Genomic DNA, 17,571 nt, shown 5'->3' with positions numbered 1-17,571 from the left:
TTCCGTAATTCAGTGCCATCTAGTGGCTCGTATTGCAGTTTAGGTTTTGCCATACCAATGGCGGTAATGAACTTGTATTTTATCTGGCACCGCCACTTTCGCAAGTCAACGGCAGGCGAGGAATTGCTCAATGCGTAGTTATTTCTTGATCTCTTTCAGTTCAATGGTGACGAAGAACCTGCAGTGAGAACAAAGCTCCAACCGACACAGACGCCTCGATAAAATTCTATAACCAAACGGCTTTAAAGCCGATTGTGTGCCGCCCACAGATTTCCTGAATCTGAATTAGAAATGAACACTTACGTAGCTGTTGTGTTCATTCCTACGTCGCATCGTACTAACCGGCGAATGTAAAGGCCTCGCATCATCCGCTTAGGAGCATCTTCAACATCTTCCCTTATCAGTCACTAGAAAGCCGCCATTGGTATGGCACAGATGCCGTTCCACAGATGATGATTGTGATCAAAGTGGCCAGACGGAATTCCGGGAAGGGTCTATTGTGGAGGTGATATGCAGTTAGTAAATTACGAACCCAGACCCAGTCATCGTTGTACGGTCTCTTTTAACTGGCACGACCGCGCGCACTGCTGCCGCAAGCAGCGGAGAGATCTCATTTCATTCCAGATCGTCAAACTTGGCCGTTTTTAATAGACAGTGAGCAGGTGCACTCGAGGCGATGGTACAGGGACAGATCGCGGACACCCCGAGGCACCATTGGGTCGCACGAATTTGCGCGCGCCAATGCGCTGTCTACGAACGAGCCGGCCGCGTTTGCCCACACAAGGTGTGATCTCTTGTTTTCAGACCCCCCGCTTTGAGAGTGCCACCAGGGCGCCCCCGGTTGACACCGGCCGCCCTGCGGCGCCACACGAGGAAACGCATTCCCTCGTTCCGAAGGCCGGAGTTCATTGAGAGCCGAAAACCCGGCGTCACGCACTTGTCGAGTATAGTGCGCGACGAAAAAGGTCGCGGGATGCATGCACGCGTTCCGCGTTTCCAACTCGGAAACTGGCGCCCAACCCGTGCTGTGGGGGGCCGATTGCACGCGTCGGGTTGCACAACGCGCAAGGTCGTGCGCCTAATAGTGCCGCGAGACGGCCCTCCGCCGCGGGAGCTGTTGAAACGTCGACTCGCATGCGTGCACGCGCACGGCCCGGACAAACACATGCGAGGTACACGACAAAACGTGCCACTGCGTCTCAATCTGCAAGATTCCGCGGCGGCGGCGGTGCGCGATTCCGCAGAAAACAAGCGCCCTTCCCTCATCTTGCCTCGCACACCCCGCGGAATCTCCGGGGTAAACACGACGAAGGGGAAACAAGACGCCGGGCTATAGTCGGTCGTTTTTCTTTCACCCTGTCTCAAATATTATGTTAGAGCGATCGCGCTCCTCGACCGGCAGCTCGCTCGCTTACATACTCCGTTTTACAGTAGGGAGTTGTAGTAGATCGTTTTTTCTCCTCCGCTACGGTATCCATAAAGAAAACGCCGCAGCTATACGCATGCGCGCCGCCAGCCTTGTGTGCATAGTTCAAGGTCTTGTGGCGGAGTATACGGAGCGCTATCCGGATGCTTAGCGGGCTGCGAAAACGGTCTGCCGCAGCTGTCGCTGCGATTTGGCCAACGAAGCAGCACCAAAAGTGCACCTTACGTCATAGTGCTCGGCTGTCTTTGTGCGATTGATATCATCGGCTAAACCAATCACGCACGAAAGAAAAAAAAAACGCAGGATTATAGGGTATTTAGCGCTCGTGATTGGTTTAGTCATGTGATAGGAAGCGCAGAAAGACGGCGAGCCATATGACGTCTACGCTTTTGGCGCTGATTTGATTGACTTGATCGGATAGCGTTGGCTGTTCTTGAACTTGGTGCGAAACAACAATCCTATCCCAGAACGTATAGAATACGCTTATGGCGGGTGTGGCTCGGGGAAACCGACAGACGTGAAAGCGAGACGCAGAATCGTTACGACCGAAAGGACATTTAGGCAGTTGTAGAATAGCGCACACTAAAGCTTTCCGTATGCGCAAAGGATAGCGTCGTCGCCACTGCGCATACGCCGAACGCTAACCACGTTTTGCTCCCGCCATTTTAGTGTACGTTATTATTTTCTTTTTTATTGCGTGCGTACGCAAAGAGCTTTTGCGCTCCTCCAAGGTGGATTTGCGATGCGCGAGAACTTGGCTGAAGCCAAGACGATTTGTTAACACACCTGAATAAACGTATCTGAGTTTGAGACGTCGTCTGACTGATTTCTTTCCCTGTCTCTTCTACATTTGGTTGTTTCGTGTTTTTTTTTTAATTTTTTTTTCCCACCCAGTCTCGGATGGTTTAACAAAATGGTAAGCTTACACCGGCTCGCCTGCGCCCTAGCTCACTATTTTTCCGCCTGCGCCCTCACTGTGTTTTTGCCGAGACGAGCAGTTAGAAAATGGCGTCTCCTATGGAGGACCGCGGCTGAGGCCGCTTCGGCGGTCGTCGAGAGCGCGACGTCGGCGGCATCCTCGCTACTGCGATGCTCTCTACAGGACGGCATTGCACTTCTACGGGAAGTGCACGTCGTAAATAGTTTGGAAATACCCAGCAAGGTGGGCAACGATCGCCGGCAACTTGCTGCTTGCGACGCGCAAACATTTCTCGGCGAACTCTACGTCGGTTACGTATAGTTCGCCGACACGACCGGTCGACCGCTCGCGTCGCATTCTCAAATTTAAACAAATCTAAAACGTTACTTAATGCCAAAAACACTTTTCTTTTCTCTCAAGTTACAGCATTTCACGTGAGAAATAAAATGGTTACAGTATCCTGGTGGCGTCGCAAGCGCGAGGTGCTCGTGTTTTTGCGTCGCGACGGAGGAACTCTATTTTAAAGCTCTATTCCGTAGCGTGCGCTAACGCAGGCGCTAAATCTAGCGCTCGCGTGCGCTAGAATTGCGTAAGTTATTCTAAAAGTCCCTTACAGATCGCCTCCGCAGCAGGGCTCCCTAACCTCGAGCCGCGCGGTAGCGCCTCACTTCCACTGGCATTAACTGGCCACGGCGTAACCGATCGTGTGACCGTATAGCAAAAGCCTCCTCTCCCTCGGGTTTTACCCGCATATTCTTTCTGCCTCTCATATGAGTTGCAGAGTGCGCATTTCGTTCGACCACGGCTCTGAGGTCGAACAAAGGAATATGAGTTTGAACTTCCGCGATGTGCTGCTTGTAGATATATGTTGTGCGCGACAGTAATTACTTTCCTTAGTATTCGCAACTTTCAGCGATGGTGGTGCCGCGGTGTGAGAATCGCGGCTCCTAGCTCCTGGATGGTCGGCTTCGCAACAAAGGTGCTTGCTCTTACACCTTCCTAATATGGAGGTATATGAAACAAGGTCCTTGTATCGCTCGTATTTCATAAAACTATATTTATTTCCGCGTTGCAGACCCAGCCCTGTACCGGTGTTCTACGACGATCATCCAGATGCGTGCGCGGTACTTCGCCGCAGTTTCGAATATCTATACTGCTTTCATTTTGCAGCTGGGTGGTTTCAAATGCATACGAATTCGCCCAAACTCTTCGGGAAAAAAGGGGCGGGAGATTTAAGCTTTTTTTTTTTTTTTTAATTAAATATATGTCATAGCTCAAGTCCTAGGATGAACGAAACTGTGCTTTAAAAAAAAAAATTAGAACTTAAAATTAAAAACACAAAAATCTAAAGTGCCACCTGCTGGATTGCGTCAAAAATTCAATTAGATTTTTTCACGAATTTGGCCTTTGTTTCCAAACTGCTGAGTTATTTCAGACTGCTAATATATATTTATTTATTTACTTCTCAAAACGATTACTGTGTACATAATGATGGCATGCAGTTAGGTAGTAAAAATAAGTATCAAACGACACTTCACAAAGCAAGGCAAAGAAGAAAAAAAAAGCGCGCTAAAACGCGACGAAAAGCACGAATACAACGCTTTCGCCAGGGCACGGAGGGGAGAGAGGAGCGACGATTTGAAGCCACATTATGGCGGCCCGCGTCACGTGATTCCAAGATGGCAGCGCCCATACAACGAAAAGTAAAAAAGCTTGACTTCTTATTTTTTTTATTTTTAAGACAACCAGTTAAACAGGCCTTGTTTTTGATCCGAACTTGTAAAGAACCTAACATTTTTAGTTATTTGGAATCGATTTTCTCCAAAAATATTCTATTTTTCTTCAAACTTGTTCCGTGGATTGTCCATAAGATACAGAATCACTGTATGTAAATATCGGTTGACATTTTTTTGTTCTGCCATTGGGGTAACCAGATAAATAAGCCGCCTTTTGACTCGACTCGCAATCTTCGGCTCGGGAATGCTGGCTTCACCGCAACATTCTTGGTGGGCTCAAGAATTACAGATGTTGCAAGAAGCTACTTTGGTATAATGTGTTCTCTATTATATCTTTCTCGCAATATCAGGTGTAACCCCCAAAACATCATCGGTAGCTAAATGAAGCACTCTTTTAACTTGGGTCTCCCGTACTCGCAGACAATATATGGCGAGTCAATGTTTCTACTTCTCCTGGCAGATTAGTATTTTATTTATTATAATAACCGCCGAAACATTACGTGACGACGAGAAATGCATAAAATAGACAAGAAAAAAACCGCAAAAGAATCGCCTATGCGACGGTTTACCATGCATGCTCGTCGATCGTTGTCGTGCGGCTTTTGCGTGCGGCACTTACGTGAACAAGTGTGATAACCCGGTTTGTGATATAAATGACATCGCATTTAAATATCATTAGGTAGGCCGTTATAAAAAAAAAAGAAGATAGTACGCCAAATTTGCTTGCATCCGAGGTTGACTGCATTAAATTTGAGTGACGAGATATAAGCTATCGGCTAAACCCTATGCCATGAAACACAGATCGGTGCGTAACTATAAATAAAAACTATCTTGTAGTATTTTGTTCCGTGTAGGTAAACCGGGTCGAATGAGTTAAATATTGCATCCAATCACGAAACTAATCCCTGGAGATGGGTAAGAAGGGGGACAAAGGACAAACACAAACCTCAGAACACAGCTAGGATGTGTTTGGAGGTTTGTGTTTGTCCTTTGTCTCCTTTGTTCTCCTTCTCGAGGGCTTATTTTCGTCATTCTTGTCCAGCTCGCTCGCACCTTTGCATTAAATGCATTATTATCATTGCTTCCAAGTTCCTAAAAAAGTTTTTAAAGTAAGCTTTTTGAAGTAGTATTTCCTCTCGAAAAACATTTTTGATTGAACCTTTTCTATCTATTGCCCGCTTTAACAACAGGCTGTAAATATTATTTGACCTTTTGTGTTTGCGTTCATTCTAACGGACACAACTCTACTCACTCCGGCATAAAAGCTTAAACGCAGCGTTGGAAACAATCTCGGGAAAAAAAAATGAAGGCACAAAAAAGCTGGTTACAGTACATCACGTCGTTTAAATTAGCTTGACTTTTTACATCGGTTCGAAAGGGTGCATCAAAGCCCCTTAACGCGATAGCCTTACGAGGCTTGTGTCGCAGAAAAGCCGGCCTCGGTGGCGTGACGCAAAAATCCGGATTGGTCGATAGGGTCATGACGTCACAGCCCCATGACCTCGCCCGGGAATTTCAAACGACTGGCCACAACGCTCACGTGAAACGTGACGTCACGCGTGGAATGAAAGTGATTAAAAACATGACATATATAATGCAATGCAGACATGTACACTTTATAAAGTGTACACTTTATAAAGTAGATGTGGATTCCGCCGCACTTCCTGCTCACTGGCAGGAAGAGCACGAGAAGCGAATGAGATGGCGATGCGAACGGAGCCCGATAACACTATCGCGTTCCACTCTTAAAGGCGAAGCTTATTTGTGTGTGCGGTTCACGCAAAACCCGGTAGACCTGCTAACGAAAACAATCTGCCCTCATATTTACCAACCCTCTACTCTCCTATTGTTGCATGGTTCTAAAGAACGTTTCTCAGCTAAATATTCCCCACGTGTTTTATGGAATGCAGCTGAGGGGCTCATTGACCCACAGCCCCAGATATGTAGTTTTTTCCTATATAGTTTAATGCTTCAAGACCATGCTTGGGTGTCACAATCATGCTTGTCATAAATTTACCATGTGCAACAATCTTTGCGACATAATAGTTCAAACAACATATATTCCTCTATAAAGCAAACTCTCAGGATCTTGAATCCAGGGGTTCTTCAGCACCATAAATCATACACGACATCATAATCCGAGCAGTCATGGCCCGGAAAAGATTGTCTTTGTTAAGAAATTGTGTGTGAAGCGTGCACTGGAAATAATATGAAGATGCTCATTCGAACTGATTTAACAGATCACACTAATTTCAAAGTCTTGATGTACAGTTATCAACTTTTTGTGGTGCTTCTAAAATTTTATTTTTCCCGTGATTATTTGCAACGCTGCGCTGAAGCTGTTATGCTGGAACCTGAGGCCCACAGAAGCACTAGAAAAACTGTATTTAAATGTCCGTCAGAAAAAAAAAAATACAACAAAAAGATTAAACAATATTTATTACTCGGAGTTTCTAACGAAGTGGGCCACAGCTGAAAAACGTTCCAAGAGAATAACAAAATTACCTTTTTGAGAAGAGAAGAAAATATCTTACATTTAAACCTTTTCAGGACTTCAAAGCAATATATTTTTAAAACTGTTTACCTCCACGAACAAAGTACTGCTAAATAGCGTTTATGTGCAGCTACGCAACAATGTGTTTGATGTCATGGTGCTTATGTGTGCAGTTTTCTCTGGATATTCAAATTTAATGCGAATCTTGCTCTTGAATGCAAGCAAGTTCGTCCTACGCAACTAAATATTATTTTTATTTTTGTTGTATCTCGAAGGACTTACAAAACAATATTTAATTTTGATGTAATTCATCTAAAAAAACAGGTTATGATGGCTTGTTCAAGCAAGTACACATTCAATGTTTAATCTAATGCGCGCAGATGGTGCACGGCCATGACACACGTGTTAACCTGCAGCATTGGTGATTGATTTTTACTCCATTTTATGCATTTATCGTTGTCACGTGACACTTCAGCGATTACTTTAATAAAGAAAATACTCTCCTGCCAGAGTTAGAGGCACGAAGACTGGCTCGCCACGGTCTGTAATTAGAGGCGTCCTAATTGCGGTGAAGTGCTTCATATTTAGAGGGATGATGTCTTGGGGTTACACCTGACATTTTGAGAAATATATAATAGAGAACATAATCAGATAGATTATGTTTGAAGCTACACAATGATGGTTGGTTCCTATCATCTCACCGTTGCAGTTTCTACGACATTCTGAAATTGAGACAAAAATGCTCGGGGTAACAAGTTTGCGATTTTGTAGAAAAAGAACCAAAAAAGCTAAACATAATTTTCTTCTTTCAGAAAATAGTCCGTAATCGTCTTGAAAAGTATAAAAGTATATTATCAGCATGAAATAACTCATCAGTTTGTAAACAACGGCCAAATTCGTGAAAAAATCAAATCGAATTTTTAACGCTTCTTACCGAGGCGCACGTTAGATCTTTTTTTTTTTTTTTGTCTGTATTGCAGCTTGGAGTTAACAATATAATTTTTTAACGCGCAGTTTCGTTCATTCTAGGACTTAAACTATTACATATATTGGTCTTTAAAAAAAGTTTGAATTTTTGTGTTTGAGTTTAGGACACGAAAATTAAACGGGTAGAATATTCTTGAAATTGAATGCTCATAAGCTACTTAATACGCCAAGTTTCGCGATTTTTAGAGCTCTAGGGCAGTGGTTCTCAACCATCGATGTTTTGGGGAACCCTTATGGATCGGCGGAGATGATGGAGGACCCCGTTCGGGGTGAGGGGAGGAGGAAGGTATAGGTTAAATATAATAATAATTGAATAAATGGATTTAAGTAAGGGCTAGTGTAAAGTAGAGCTTTCTTATTGACATGCACACGAGGAAACTCGCCCAAAAACTGAAACATTTCTTCTCGACCTGGAAAAAAATCTTATTGCCGGGCTTAGCTTATGAACGCGGACCTCTAGAGTGCCTACGCGGACCCCGAAGGGTCCGCGGACCCCCATTTGAGAACCGCTGCTCTAGGGTAATTGCACTAATCAGTTTACGAATGTTGATCGTTTTCATCTGGCGACCAGGCAACTTAGTCGCACCAAGGTACCCATAAACCGCGTGATCATGAACGCTCTCTCATTCTAGGCGCCTCCGTGATCGCCCAAGCTCGCCCCGTCACGTGGTTCGATCAAAACCTCCCACGAAACTCGGCAACTCCTACGCTACTCTCGCTCTCGCCCCTTTGACCTTCCACCCTGCATGCCCCTGCGAGATCGTCACGGAGGACGGTGACCACGGCGAGTTCGTCCGTGGCACTCTCGTCGTCGCTGGAGCTGGTCGCCAGCGGTTCGCGGTCAAAATGACCAGCTTCCAACAACTCTCGATAACAATCACTCTCATCACTGCTGCGATCAGTGTCGAAGACTTCGACGAAGCGAGCGATGCCGCAGACGCAATCGTCACGAACCGCAGGCTCGAAACGCGGAAGCTGAAGCTCGAGACGCCGAGAGAGCCCAGTCTGTGAGTGCCTGCAAGGGGACACCGCGCGTTGGGCGGATGACGTCACCGACCCAACAATCGCGGCGACCGCGGTGGCCTTTTCGAATGGGGCGGATCAGAGTGCCCCACTGCCAGGGCCGTAACCAGGGGGGGGGATAGGGGGTTCTGACCCCCCCCGAAATTTTTTTCTGGGTACGGCCCTGGTCGGTGCACTTGCAGCCAGCCGATTTTAATCTCCACCTCTGCACACACGCAGTGGCGCCGGTCGGCTACCGGGTACCAAACCGGGACCGGTTCTCCGGTTTGCTATAACTCTCCATTGTATGCCACCGATGCACATGATTCATAGGCGAAAATAAGACAACAGACATTTTCAAAATGGCCGCCGTTGTCCCCGAAACCCCCCCCCCCCCCCCCCCCCCCCCCGAAATTTTTTTCTGGGTACGGCCCTGCCCACTGCCACGTAGAAATCGATTTATACACGAAATTATCGCGCCATTTTCAAAACAAATGTAGCTGAGATATGGTACCGTACCATGGGTCCTATAGCTGCGTAGTTATCTTATATTTTATTTTTGGCGTGTCGGAACCCCTCATTTCAAGTATATTCGAGTAATACACGCTTTTTGATCGTAAAATAGGTGCTGTTGCATATGGAACACTTTTCATTTTTGAAAGGCGTGGAAAAGAGTGCCATCAAACAGCTTTAGCAGACGGAGGTGGGTTTAGCAACTATGCAAATAATTATGGCCCGTACCGATGCCTTTTACTTGGAGGTACATTCCTTGAACTAAGAAATGTGTTACGCGAAATGTCGGCTACAACAGAGCAACATTCAGTTGTAACCTTCGTGATTGCGGACACGGTCACGTGCGAATGAATGTCTCTGAATTCTCCAGTGTATAAAGGCGATGGAGTCCCCAAGCCAGGGTCGTGATTCTTCTCCCGTGAGTGATTCGTTGCGTCTGCGTTCACTGTGCATGCGGTATGATCTGCTCGTAAACAAAAATATCCTTAAAGAACGAAGACCAGTTCTCGCTTTCCACTTTTCCCTCGCTTCCTCTTCTCCCCCTTCTACCCCGTCCACCGTTGCCTGTTTCCTCCTACCCCATGGTGAGGAGGATCTTCTGCCTTGCAGAATCTCGAGCGTGGTCCTCGGCCTTTAAGAGGCTGCATCCTATTTTTAGGGTGTCGACAGCACTCTAACGGTGTTCAGTAACACCCTTAGTGTATTATTCCTTTCCTGGAAGGAGCTGATTGACACCCTTAGGGTGTAATTTTTTTAGTACATGTTAGCTGCTCCTCCGCGTTGTTCCAGCTCGAAGCTTTCTTACAGTAAAAGCTATTGGTGCAGGCGATAATTATTTGACGCAGTCGCTAATACAACCTCGTTGCGTTTCCAAGGAGGTATGTTGTCGCTTTCCCGCACTGCACTGTTTTCGCACCCTTTCGAGCAAATGGGGGCTTTGAGGGTGTGTTATGCAAATGATGCTGAAAGGCTGTAGCGACGGCTGCGAATCGTCGGTCGGGACACTCTTTTAACTCCCAGGAGGCTGTAAAAAGATTGATGTGGGGCATACACAAGGAGAAAAGCTGCTTCTCCGCAGTGCGCCCCGTGAAAACGTAGTAAAACGCCAAGACCTCATGAACCTTCTGAGAGACAGAGGACTCTCAGACCGTCTGTGAAAGGTCGTGTACAGAAAAGCGAAGCAATGTTTTCTTCCTGGGGGCCCCCATTCCTTACCCCGAGCTGTAAGTGCCTTGTCCCGTGGCATCTCTCCCTGCATACCCACTTTCTGTTGACTTCAGCACAAGAGGAAGAGGGTGGATAAGTACAAGCACTGTACAAATAATGAATAATAGGGCGCTGTCAATATAAACAGACCGATAGGTCTCTACTCTTCGAACTGGAGGCACTGGTTCAACGCGATAGAGGAACAATTTGTACAGTGAGCTATAGGGATTATCTCTGGGCTCTGCAGTGCAGGATTTAAACCCGCAACTGTCGATCCGTAGTGAGGCACTCGCGTCGGAAACACCGAGTCAAGGGCCAGGTCCCAGTGATCTAGAGATGGCGTGGGTTATAGGCATCTGCGAATTTACTAGACGTACCCGCCAGGTGTCAAGGAAGAGCCGAATACGCTGTATACTCTGCTATCTCCCAACCGGGACACGTACCGTGGAGGGGGGCATGGCATGTGACCGATGGTCCCCGTCACATATTCTCGGCCCTCCAACCAACAGGTCGATGGCGCAGGAGATAAACGATGACTGCTTACCCTAACACAACTCGCAAGAGAGAGCAGGAGAGAGTATCAAACATTAGTGATAACGCGCGCGCGCGCGTGCACGCACGCACGCACGCACGCGCGCATACCACCTCGGCGTCTGGGAGGCGGTCACGACGTGCTGAGAACCAAACAATCTGCGGCTAATCGCGGTGCTCACGCACCGTGGGCTCAGTTCGGCGCCGAGTTCGGCGTCGTTTCCGTGGACAGCTTTTTTTTTATCAGACACTGCCACGCCGAAGAAGAAGAGGAAGAAAAAAAAAAAAAAAAAAGGAACGCGAGATAGAAAAGCGAAACAGAGCCAGGGAACCGGGGAGGCCGCGCGGCCACGATAAGCCTCGAATGCACGTGAATTCCGTCCGCTATCTCTGCTGGGGTCAATCCAGGAGACAGCAGATAACCTTCCTCTCCCGGGTAATCCAGCGCACCATCCCAACGAGAGCGGGCAAAAATATGAACGCTCGCTGACGTCGGCTAGGACAGCGTGCACGGGTTGCCGGAAGACGGGGGAGGTTCGGACATTGTCTCGCAGCGTGTTTGCAGCAACAAACATGTCGGCACAATAGTGGGAACCCGTTGGCACCAGAACGGCGACACGCTCTAACGTCACGGCATTTACTCGTACCGCGCACGACATCGGCGCGACTGTGGCCAATAATTATCGCTGCAGCAGGTACCGGGGTCAACGTTTGCCGCCGCCCAGCTCGCGGTCGTTTGGAGTGCTGTTACAATCCCAACTTCACATCTGAATGAAGCTGAGCACACCGGCCGGCACCGCGAAGTGAAACATTGCTTCACAAATAGGCAACGAGGAGATTACAACCATTCTGTTACCGAACAGCGTAAAGCCAGTCGATAGGTCATGTTTCCCAAACGCACGACGAAATATGATATCGAGTCAACAAACGGGGACACATACAATAAGATAGCTTCTGTTACAGTCACACGATCCCGACACTAACTTCCCGAGAAACGAGAAAGTGTCGCGGAGCCACATATATTGGGGTGAAATATCCAGCGAACGTATGCGTTCGGCTGTCTATTTGTGCACCTCCTCTCCACGCACGACCAGTGAGTGAGCAAGGGAAAAAAAAGAAAAGGGGGCAAGTTATACGATGGGCAACAGTGGGCATGCACGGTCGAAGTCAACCGAGGCATGGACGCCAGTTTGTGTACTTACAGTAGCTTCTGTTCCGTCGTCGTCGCAGCAGCCGCCTGCACGCTCAAGCGGATGTAGCCAGGCGCTCTCGTCGGTTCCTTCGCGTCACAACAGTGTCTCGGCACGCCCCTGCAGACGGCAGAATCAAAGCCCGCACACTCCGCCGGCTCAAGTCAGGTTCAGCCGGCCCGCGTGCACGCCGACGTCAGGAAGAGAGGAAGGAGAGAGCGAGAAAAAAAACAAAAAACGCCGAGTTACGTGTTTGTGGGGGAGACGCTCAGGGAAGCGCGTCGGTCTTGCGCCTTTCAGCTCAACCGCAAAAGTCGGCGCGCCCATTGACGACTAGCGCCGCCTGCTGGAACGCGCTATCAAAAGACCCCTCGCGAGCTCTTCGGTCCCCACGACCGGTGAAATGAGAGGACCTCCCCCCACCAACGCTAACCACCCCAACTCCATGGCGCCGCCGCCGGCGCCGTTGACAACTTGTCGAAAAATTTCCCTTTGTCTGCTCCGTACGCTATCGAGCGTGTTAAGAATGGAACCTTCGGCGACCTTCTTCCGAGTTTCAACGCTGCGGAAACGAGTCAAGACGAGTCCGGGACCGTCGCCCGCTTGTCGGGGCCTGCGCGAAACGAGTCCCGACGAGTCTGGGACCGTCGCCTGCGTGACGGGGCCTGCGGCAACAAGTCTCAACGCGCCCGTGACGTTAGCGGGACGTGTGTGTGTGCGTGGTGGTTGGTGCGCTCGGGAAAGGGAGAGAGGCATGGCCTAACTGCGGAGAACTTTGGCTACGTCGCACTGGACGGCGGACTTTGCTGCATCGCACTTGACGGCGGGTTGCTGCATCGCACTGGCTGCCCTGGCGGGGAGTGAGGGAGAAACGGACCCTATATAAGGCGGAGCGCGAGGCTGCTCCGTTGTTCTCTCGGATTTGACGACTGTATCGCTACCATGTAATTAAACCGTTCGTTACGTTACCAAGTCTCCCACCTCCACTGAACCCCTGGGTTCTTCACTTCGGGGAATGGACGTCGTCTCGAGCCAGGAAGCTTCCGGACGTGCGGCCTAAACCCCGCCTCGAACAACTGGTTGGCAGCAGTTGGGGTCGGACCATGCGACATCGTGCTACATCTGTGGGTGAGCGTTTGGACTTTGCTTTGAGATTCGCCAGGCTTCAGATTATGGGTAATTAATTTTGAACTGCTGGGAATCCTTAGTGTTTGACTCGTGCGCTAGGTTTTTGTACAACCTCGCGACAAGTTTTAGAACAAAGCCAAAGCTAAGAAGCAGCGATCATGGATCTAATGAGGTTACTGAGAACAGATTTACTCTGTTTATGTGAGGAATTTGGTGTGGAGGTGGAGCAAAAGATGAAGAAATCTGAGATCAGTAAAGCAATTTCAGAGAGCGCGGAAGCATAGGATATTAAAATTGCGTGGGAATTACTTCAGAACGCTAAAAGTGAGGCTGCAGCAAGAGAGGAACGAGCGCAGGCTGCAGCGAAAGAGGAACGAGAACAGGAGCAGGCTGCAGCAAGAGAGGAACGAGCGCAGGCTGCAGCGAAAGAGGAACGAGAACAGGAGCAGGCTGCAGCAAGAGAGGAACGAGCGCAGGCTGCAGCGGCAGAGGAACGAGCGCTAAAAAGGCTAGAGCTCGAAATTGAACAACAGCGATTAAACTCGCAGAACAGTAGAGTTGGGGCTCCGGTACGAGCAAGTGAGGCCGAGTCGTATCAAATGAAGAAGCTCCTGCAGCCGTTTAAAGTTGGGGAAGACGTGGGCCTATTCTTAGTTAACTTTGAGAGGACATGTGAGAAGTTGAGCTTCGCCCCAGAAACGTGGCCGCAACGGCTTTTGACTTTGTTGCCCTGTGAGGCTGCAGAGGTTGTCGCGCGCCTTAGTACTATAGACGCGGACGACTACGACAAGGTGAAGTCGAGCCTTTTGAAGCGGTATCGCCTTTCTGCCGAGGCGTTCCGTCAAAGGTTTAGAAACGCATCCAAAAAGAGCAGCGAGGGCTACTCGGAATTCGCGTACGCGCTTAAAACCAACTTGATAGAATGGTTGAAGAGCGAGGAAGTGTACGAAAGCCGCGACAAGGTAGTCGAGTGTGTGTGCCTCGAACAGTTCTTTCGTAGCATTCCGCAGTCAGTCAAGCTCTGGGTGCAGGATAAGGTAGGAGTCGACTCTGTCGAAAGGGCCGCTGAGCTAGCCGAAGAGTACACAACGCGTAGAAAGCTGAGCGGAGAGGAAAGCGAACCCGGCCGGAGCGATCAGCGCAAGCCCTTCCAACAGGGAAACGGCTCGCGAGAAAAAAGGCCCGAGAAGCCAGAAACAGGACAAAAGGTCCCAGAAAAGAGCGGAGATCCCTCGAACGGAGACGAGGCACGGAAAAGCCAAAAAGGGCAGTTCGAGGCAAGGAAGCCGTTCCTGTGCTACAACTGTCAGGAGCCGGGACACACAGCGGCCAGGTGTAACAAACCGCGGGTTGTGTTCTCGTACGTGAGCGGTAGTGACAGGGACCTGGAGCTTCTTCGTCCCTATCTTCACGAGCTCCAGGTAAATGGAAAGCCGTGCAGGGTGCTTCGTGACAGTGCAGCGACGATGGACGTTGTTCATCCGTCGTATGTAACGACATCCGACTTTACTGGAAAGGTAGTTTGGATCAAGCAGCTGCTCGAGAAGCACAGTGTCTGTCTGCCTATGGCGAGAGTAAGCATAACTGGCCCGTTCGGAGAACTAGTGACAGAGGCGGCTGTCTCGCAAACAGTCCCGTCGGAGTATCCCTATTTGTTTTCTAACCGGTCAGATTTCCTGCTGCGCGAAAGGGGTCAACAACTGGGAGGAGGACTAGTTCAGTCATGTACGAGGTCCAAATCGCGTCAGCTCGCCCCTTTGTTGACGAGTGAGCCAGAGCCAAAGGCAGCTGACGGGGAGCAAGCACTCCCAGAGTTGGAGACAGAGAAACGGAATGAGGGGGTCCGGGTTGCAGAACGGCCCGACCTCGTAGCACTAGAAAGCGTACGCCGTCCCAACGCGCCGGCGAAAAAGGCGGAGGAAGACGGGATCATCAAAGGATCTCTCGTAGCTCCGGCGTCACGTAACTTTGGTCCTCTGTTACGAGTAGACAGAGTGTCTTTGACAGTCGAGCAGAAGAGCGACCCTAGTGTGTCAGGGTTTCGCGGTACAGCTCAGGAGATTGCTAGGACCAATGTGACGGGGCATGAAAAAGGCGGATTGTTTTATCGGCGCTATAAGGACCGCATTTTCACGTCTAGAAATCACGTGAAAATCGATCACTATGACTTCAGCGTAAGAAAGAGGAAAGGCAAATTTAGCGGCAATGCCGATGGGTTGCGCAGATTTTTCTGATATCACCAAAAAGAGTAGGGATGATCTCAGAGGTTTTCGTCATCCACGGGAATGAGGATCTGAGTGGGGGCACTTCGTTAAAACCCCAAAAGGACCTCACAAATTGCGAAGAGTTTTTTTGTCTTGTATTTTGTTCATAGTGACCTCGTTGGAAAAATGAGTTTGGCTTTGGGGACAGCGGGTCTCGATACCCGAAATTGTCCTAAGGTTTTAAATTGCATTGTTTTAGCAGATTTTGGTAATCCGTAATCCAGTCTGGCGGGTCTCTGGCGGATTCCGAGCGTTTGACTGCGGTGTGGCGTGGTGTTGTGGGGGACGTTTCCGCTGATGCCTCCGTTGTGAGAGGTTTGGGAGTTTGCTTAGTGCTTGCAGCATCTTCTCAAGGCCTACTCCAAGCCCACCTCTTCAGGCCAGCGATAGTATCACCGGCCATTCGAGGTTTCCCTGGCCCCGGAGGGGCTGTTAAGAATGGAACCTTCGGCGACCTTCTTCCGAGTTTCAACGCTGCGGAAACGAGTCAAGACGAGTCCGGGACCGTCGCCCGCTTGTCGGGGCCTGCGCGAAACGAGTCCCGACGAGTCTGGGACCGTCGCCTGCGTGACGGGGCCTGCGGCAACAAGTCTCAACGCGCCCGTGACGTTAGCGGGACGTGTGTGTGTGCGTGGTGGTTGGTGCGCTCGGGAAAGGGAGAGAGGCATGGCCTAACTGCGGAGAACTTTGGCTACGTCGCACTGGACGGCGGACTTTGCTGCATCGCACTTGACGGCGGGTTGCTGCATCGCACTGGCTGCCCTGGCGGGGAGTGAGGGAGAAACGGACCCTATATAAGGCGGAGCGCGAGGCTGCTCCGTTGTTCTCTCGGATTTGACGACTGTATCGCTACCATGTAATTAAACCGTTCGTTACGTTACCAAGTCTCCCACCTCCACTGAACCCCTGGGTTCTTCACTTCGGGGAATGGACGTCGTCTCGAGCCAGGAAGCTTCCGGACGTGCGGCCTAAACCCCGCCTCGAACAAGCGATAGCGTTGTCACAATCGCGCGAGGGTCTCGTTTTCTTTTTCAGCCGCCGGACTGCGAACTCCGGAACATCCATTGTTTAATCGCCCGCTTAGGAGCCAAAAGCGTCGACGGCGGTTCTCCGAGTCAGATTTTACGCAGAGAGCTGCAACCGTTCGACTTGGGTGTCCGTGTTCCTTCCGAGAGACCTGGAAACGTTTCAGTCTCCGATGTAGGTCGCCGGCTGTCACCGTTTCGCGGGCCCCGCTGCCTGTTCTCATTGCAGAAACAGTTACTCAACGCTTTCTTCCCGCCGAGGGCGACTGGCAGCTGAGACGCGCGAAGACGCAACAGGTCGTCCCAGCTGTCTCCGGATCCCGCTGACGGACTGCGAAGAGCCAATCGCGAATCGAATATCCGAACGCCGTCGGCGGCTCGCGTATACCGTTGCGGCACTTGAGGATTTTCCTCCAAGGACGGAGAATCGTTTCTGTGCGTGCAACTAACGGCTCCTCCCGTCGTAGTCAAACACTCTGCCTGTGACATCTCAAGCAACGCATAGGGAGCAATATATAGGGTTCCTATTACGGCCACAGGTAGTAACTGTACTCGTTTCAATTGCATTTCCGCACCCAGAACCATCACCCGCCGTAGTAGCAAACAAACGATAACAGATGGGATAAACTTTCTAGGAGCAATGGCGTGGCCACGGAGAAAGGGGTCCCGAGGCATTCGCTTGTTTCGCTGTAATTATATTTAAAAAAAAATACTGAAAATTAACAGTCACGGAGCGGACACCTAAAAAAGCATGTCCGCCACGGATGTCCAAGTTGGAGATCTCGCAACTGCAAGTTGTACGTTTACACATTAATATTTCATTGACACAGTATAGAGCATATTGGCCACTAAATATTACGAGGCTTCCTTCTTTCGAAATACCACTGAGATACCAGGACGCGGATGCTGCGAAATAATAGCCGACTTCCGGAAACGACGATTACGCGGAGAATTCACGTGCAATCCGTCTTTGTGGAGGCTATTCTTCTAGCTCAGTCAACCTCAAAGGCATCCCTTGCAAACGCAGATATTTATGTTAATCGCTGTCAGTGAGAAGTTTTTTTTTTTGTTTTTGTTTTTTCCCCACGTGTTGGCTGAATGCACCTTCCTTGCTGACGGCATAGAGCTCACGCAATACCGATAAAAGTGC

General features: G+C 49.5%; 1 protein-coding gene and 1 long non-coding RNA gene across 5 annotated transcripts in view; one reads left to right on the top strand and one right to left on the bottom strand.

Moving 5' to 3' along the window:
- LOC8052403 overlaps positions 1-12,472 on the bottom strand; it is a 31,358-nt gene extending 18,886 nt beyond the window's left edge. For 3 of the 4 annotated variants that reach the window (XR_006076895.1, XR_006076898.1, XR_006076897.1), the window contains exon 1: positions 12,017-12,472. This is a non-coding gene — a long non-coding RNA (uncharacterized LOC8052403). The remainder of the gene's footprint in view (positions 1-12,016) is intronic. The other variant, XR_006076896.1, reaches the window with a different exon arrangement.
- Positions 12,473-13,638: 1,166 nt separating this feature from the next.
- Positions 13,639-15,377, top strand: LOC120838011 (the record flags this gene model as incomplete). Its single annotated transcript, XM_042287549.1, has 1 exon — positions 13,639-15,377. A coding segment is annotated over one exon (1,728 nt), but the record flags the coding sequence as incomplete, so codon positions are not given.
- Positions 15,378-17,571: the final 2,194 nt, after the last annotated feature.

This window comes from Ixodes scapularis, unplaced genomic scaffold, assembly GCF_016920785.2.
Source record: "Ixodes scapularis isolate PalLabHiFi unplaced genomic scaffold, ASM1692078v2 PGA_scaffold9__187_contigs__length_104089568, whole genome shotgun sequence".
Classification (NCBI taxonomy): domain Eukaryota; kingdom Metazoa; phylum Arthropoda; class Arachnida; order Ixodida; family Ixodidae; genus Ixodes; species Ixodes scapularis.
Note: the sequence above shows the minus strand (reverse complement) of the source record. Positions and strands in the feature narration are given on the sequence as shown.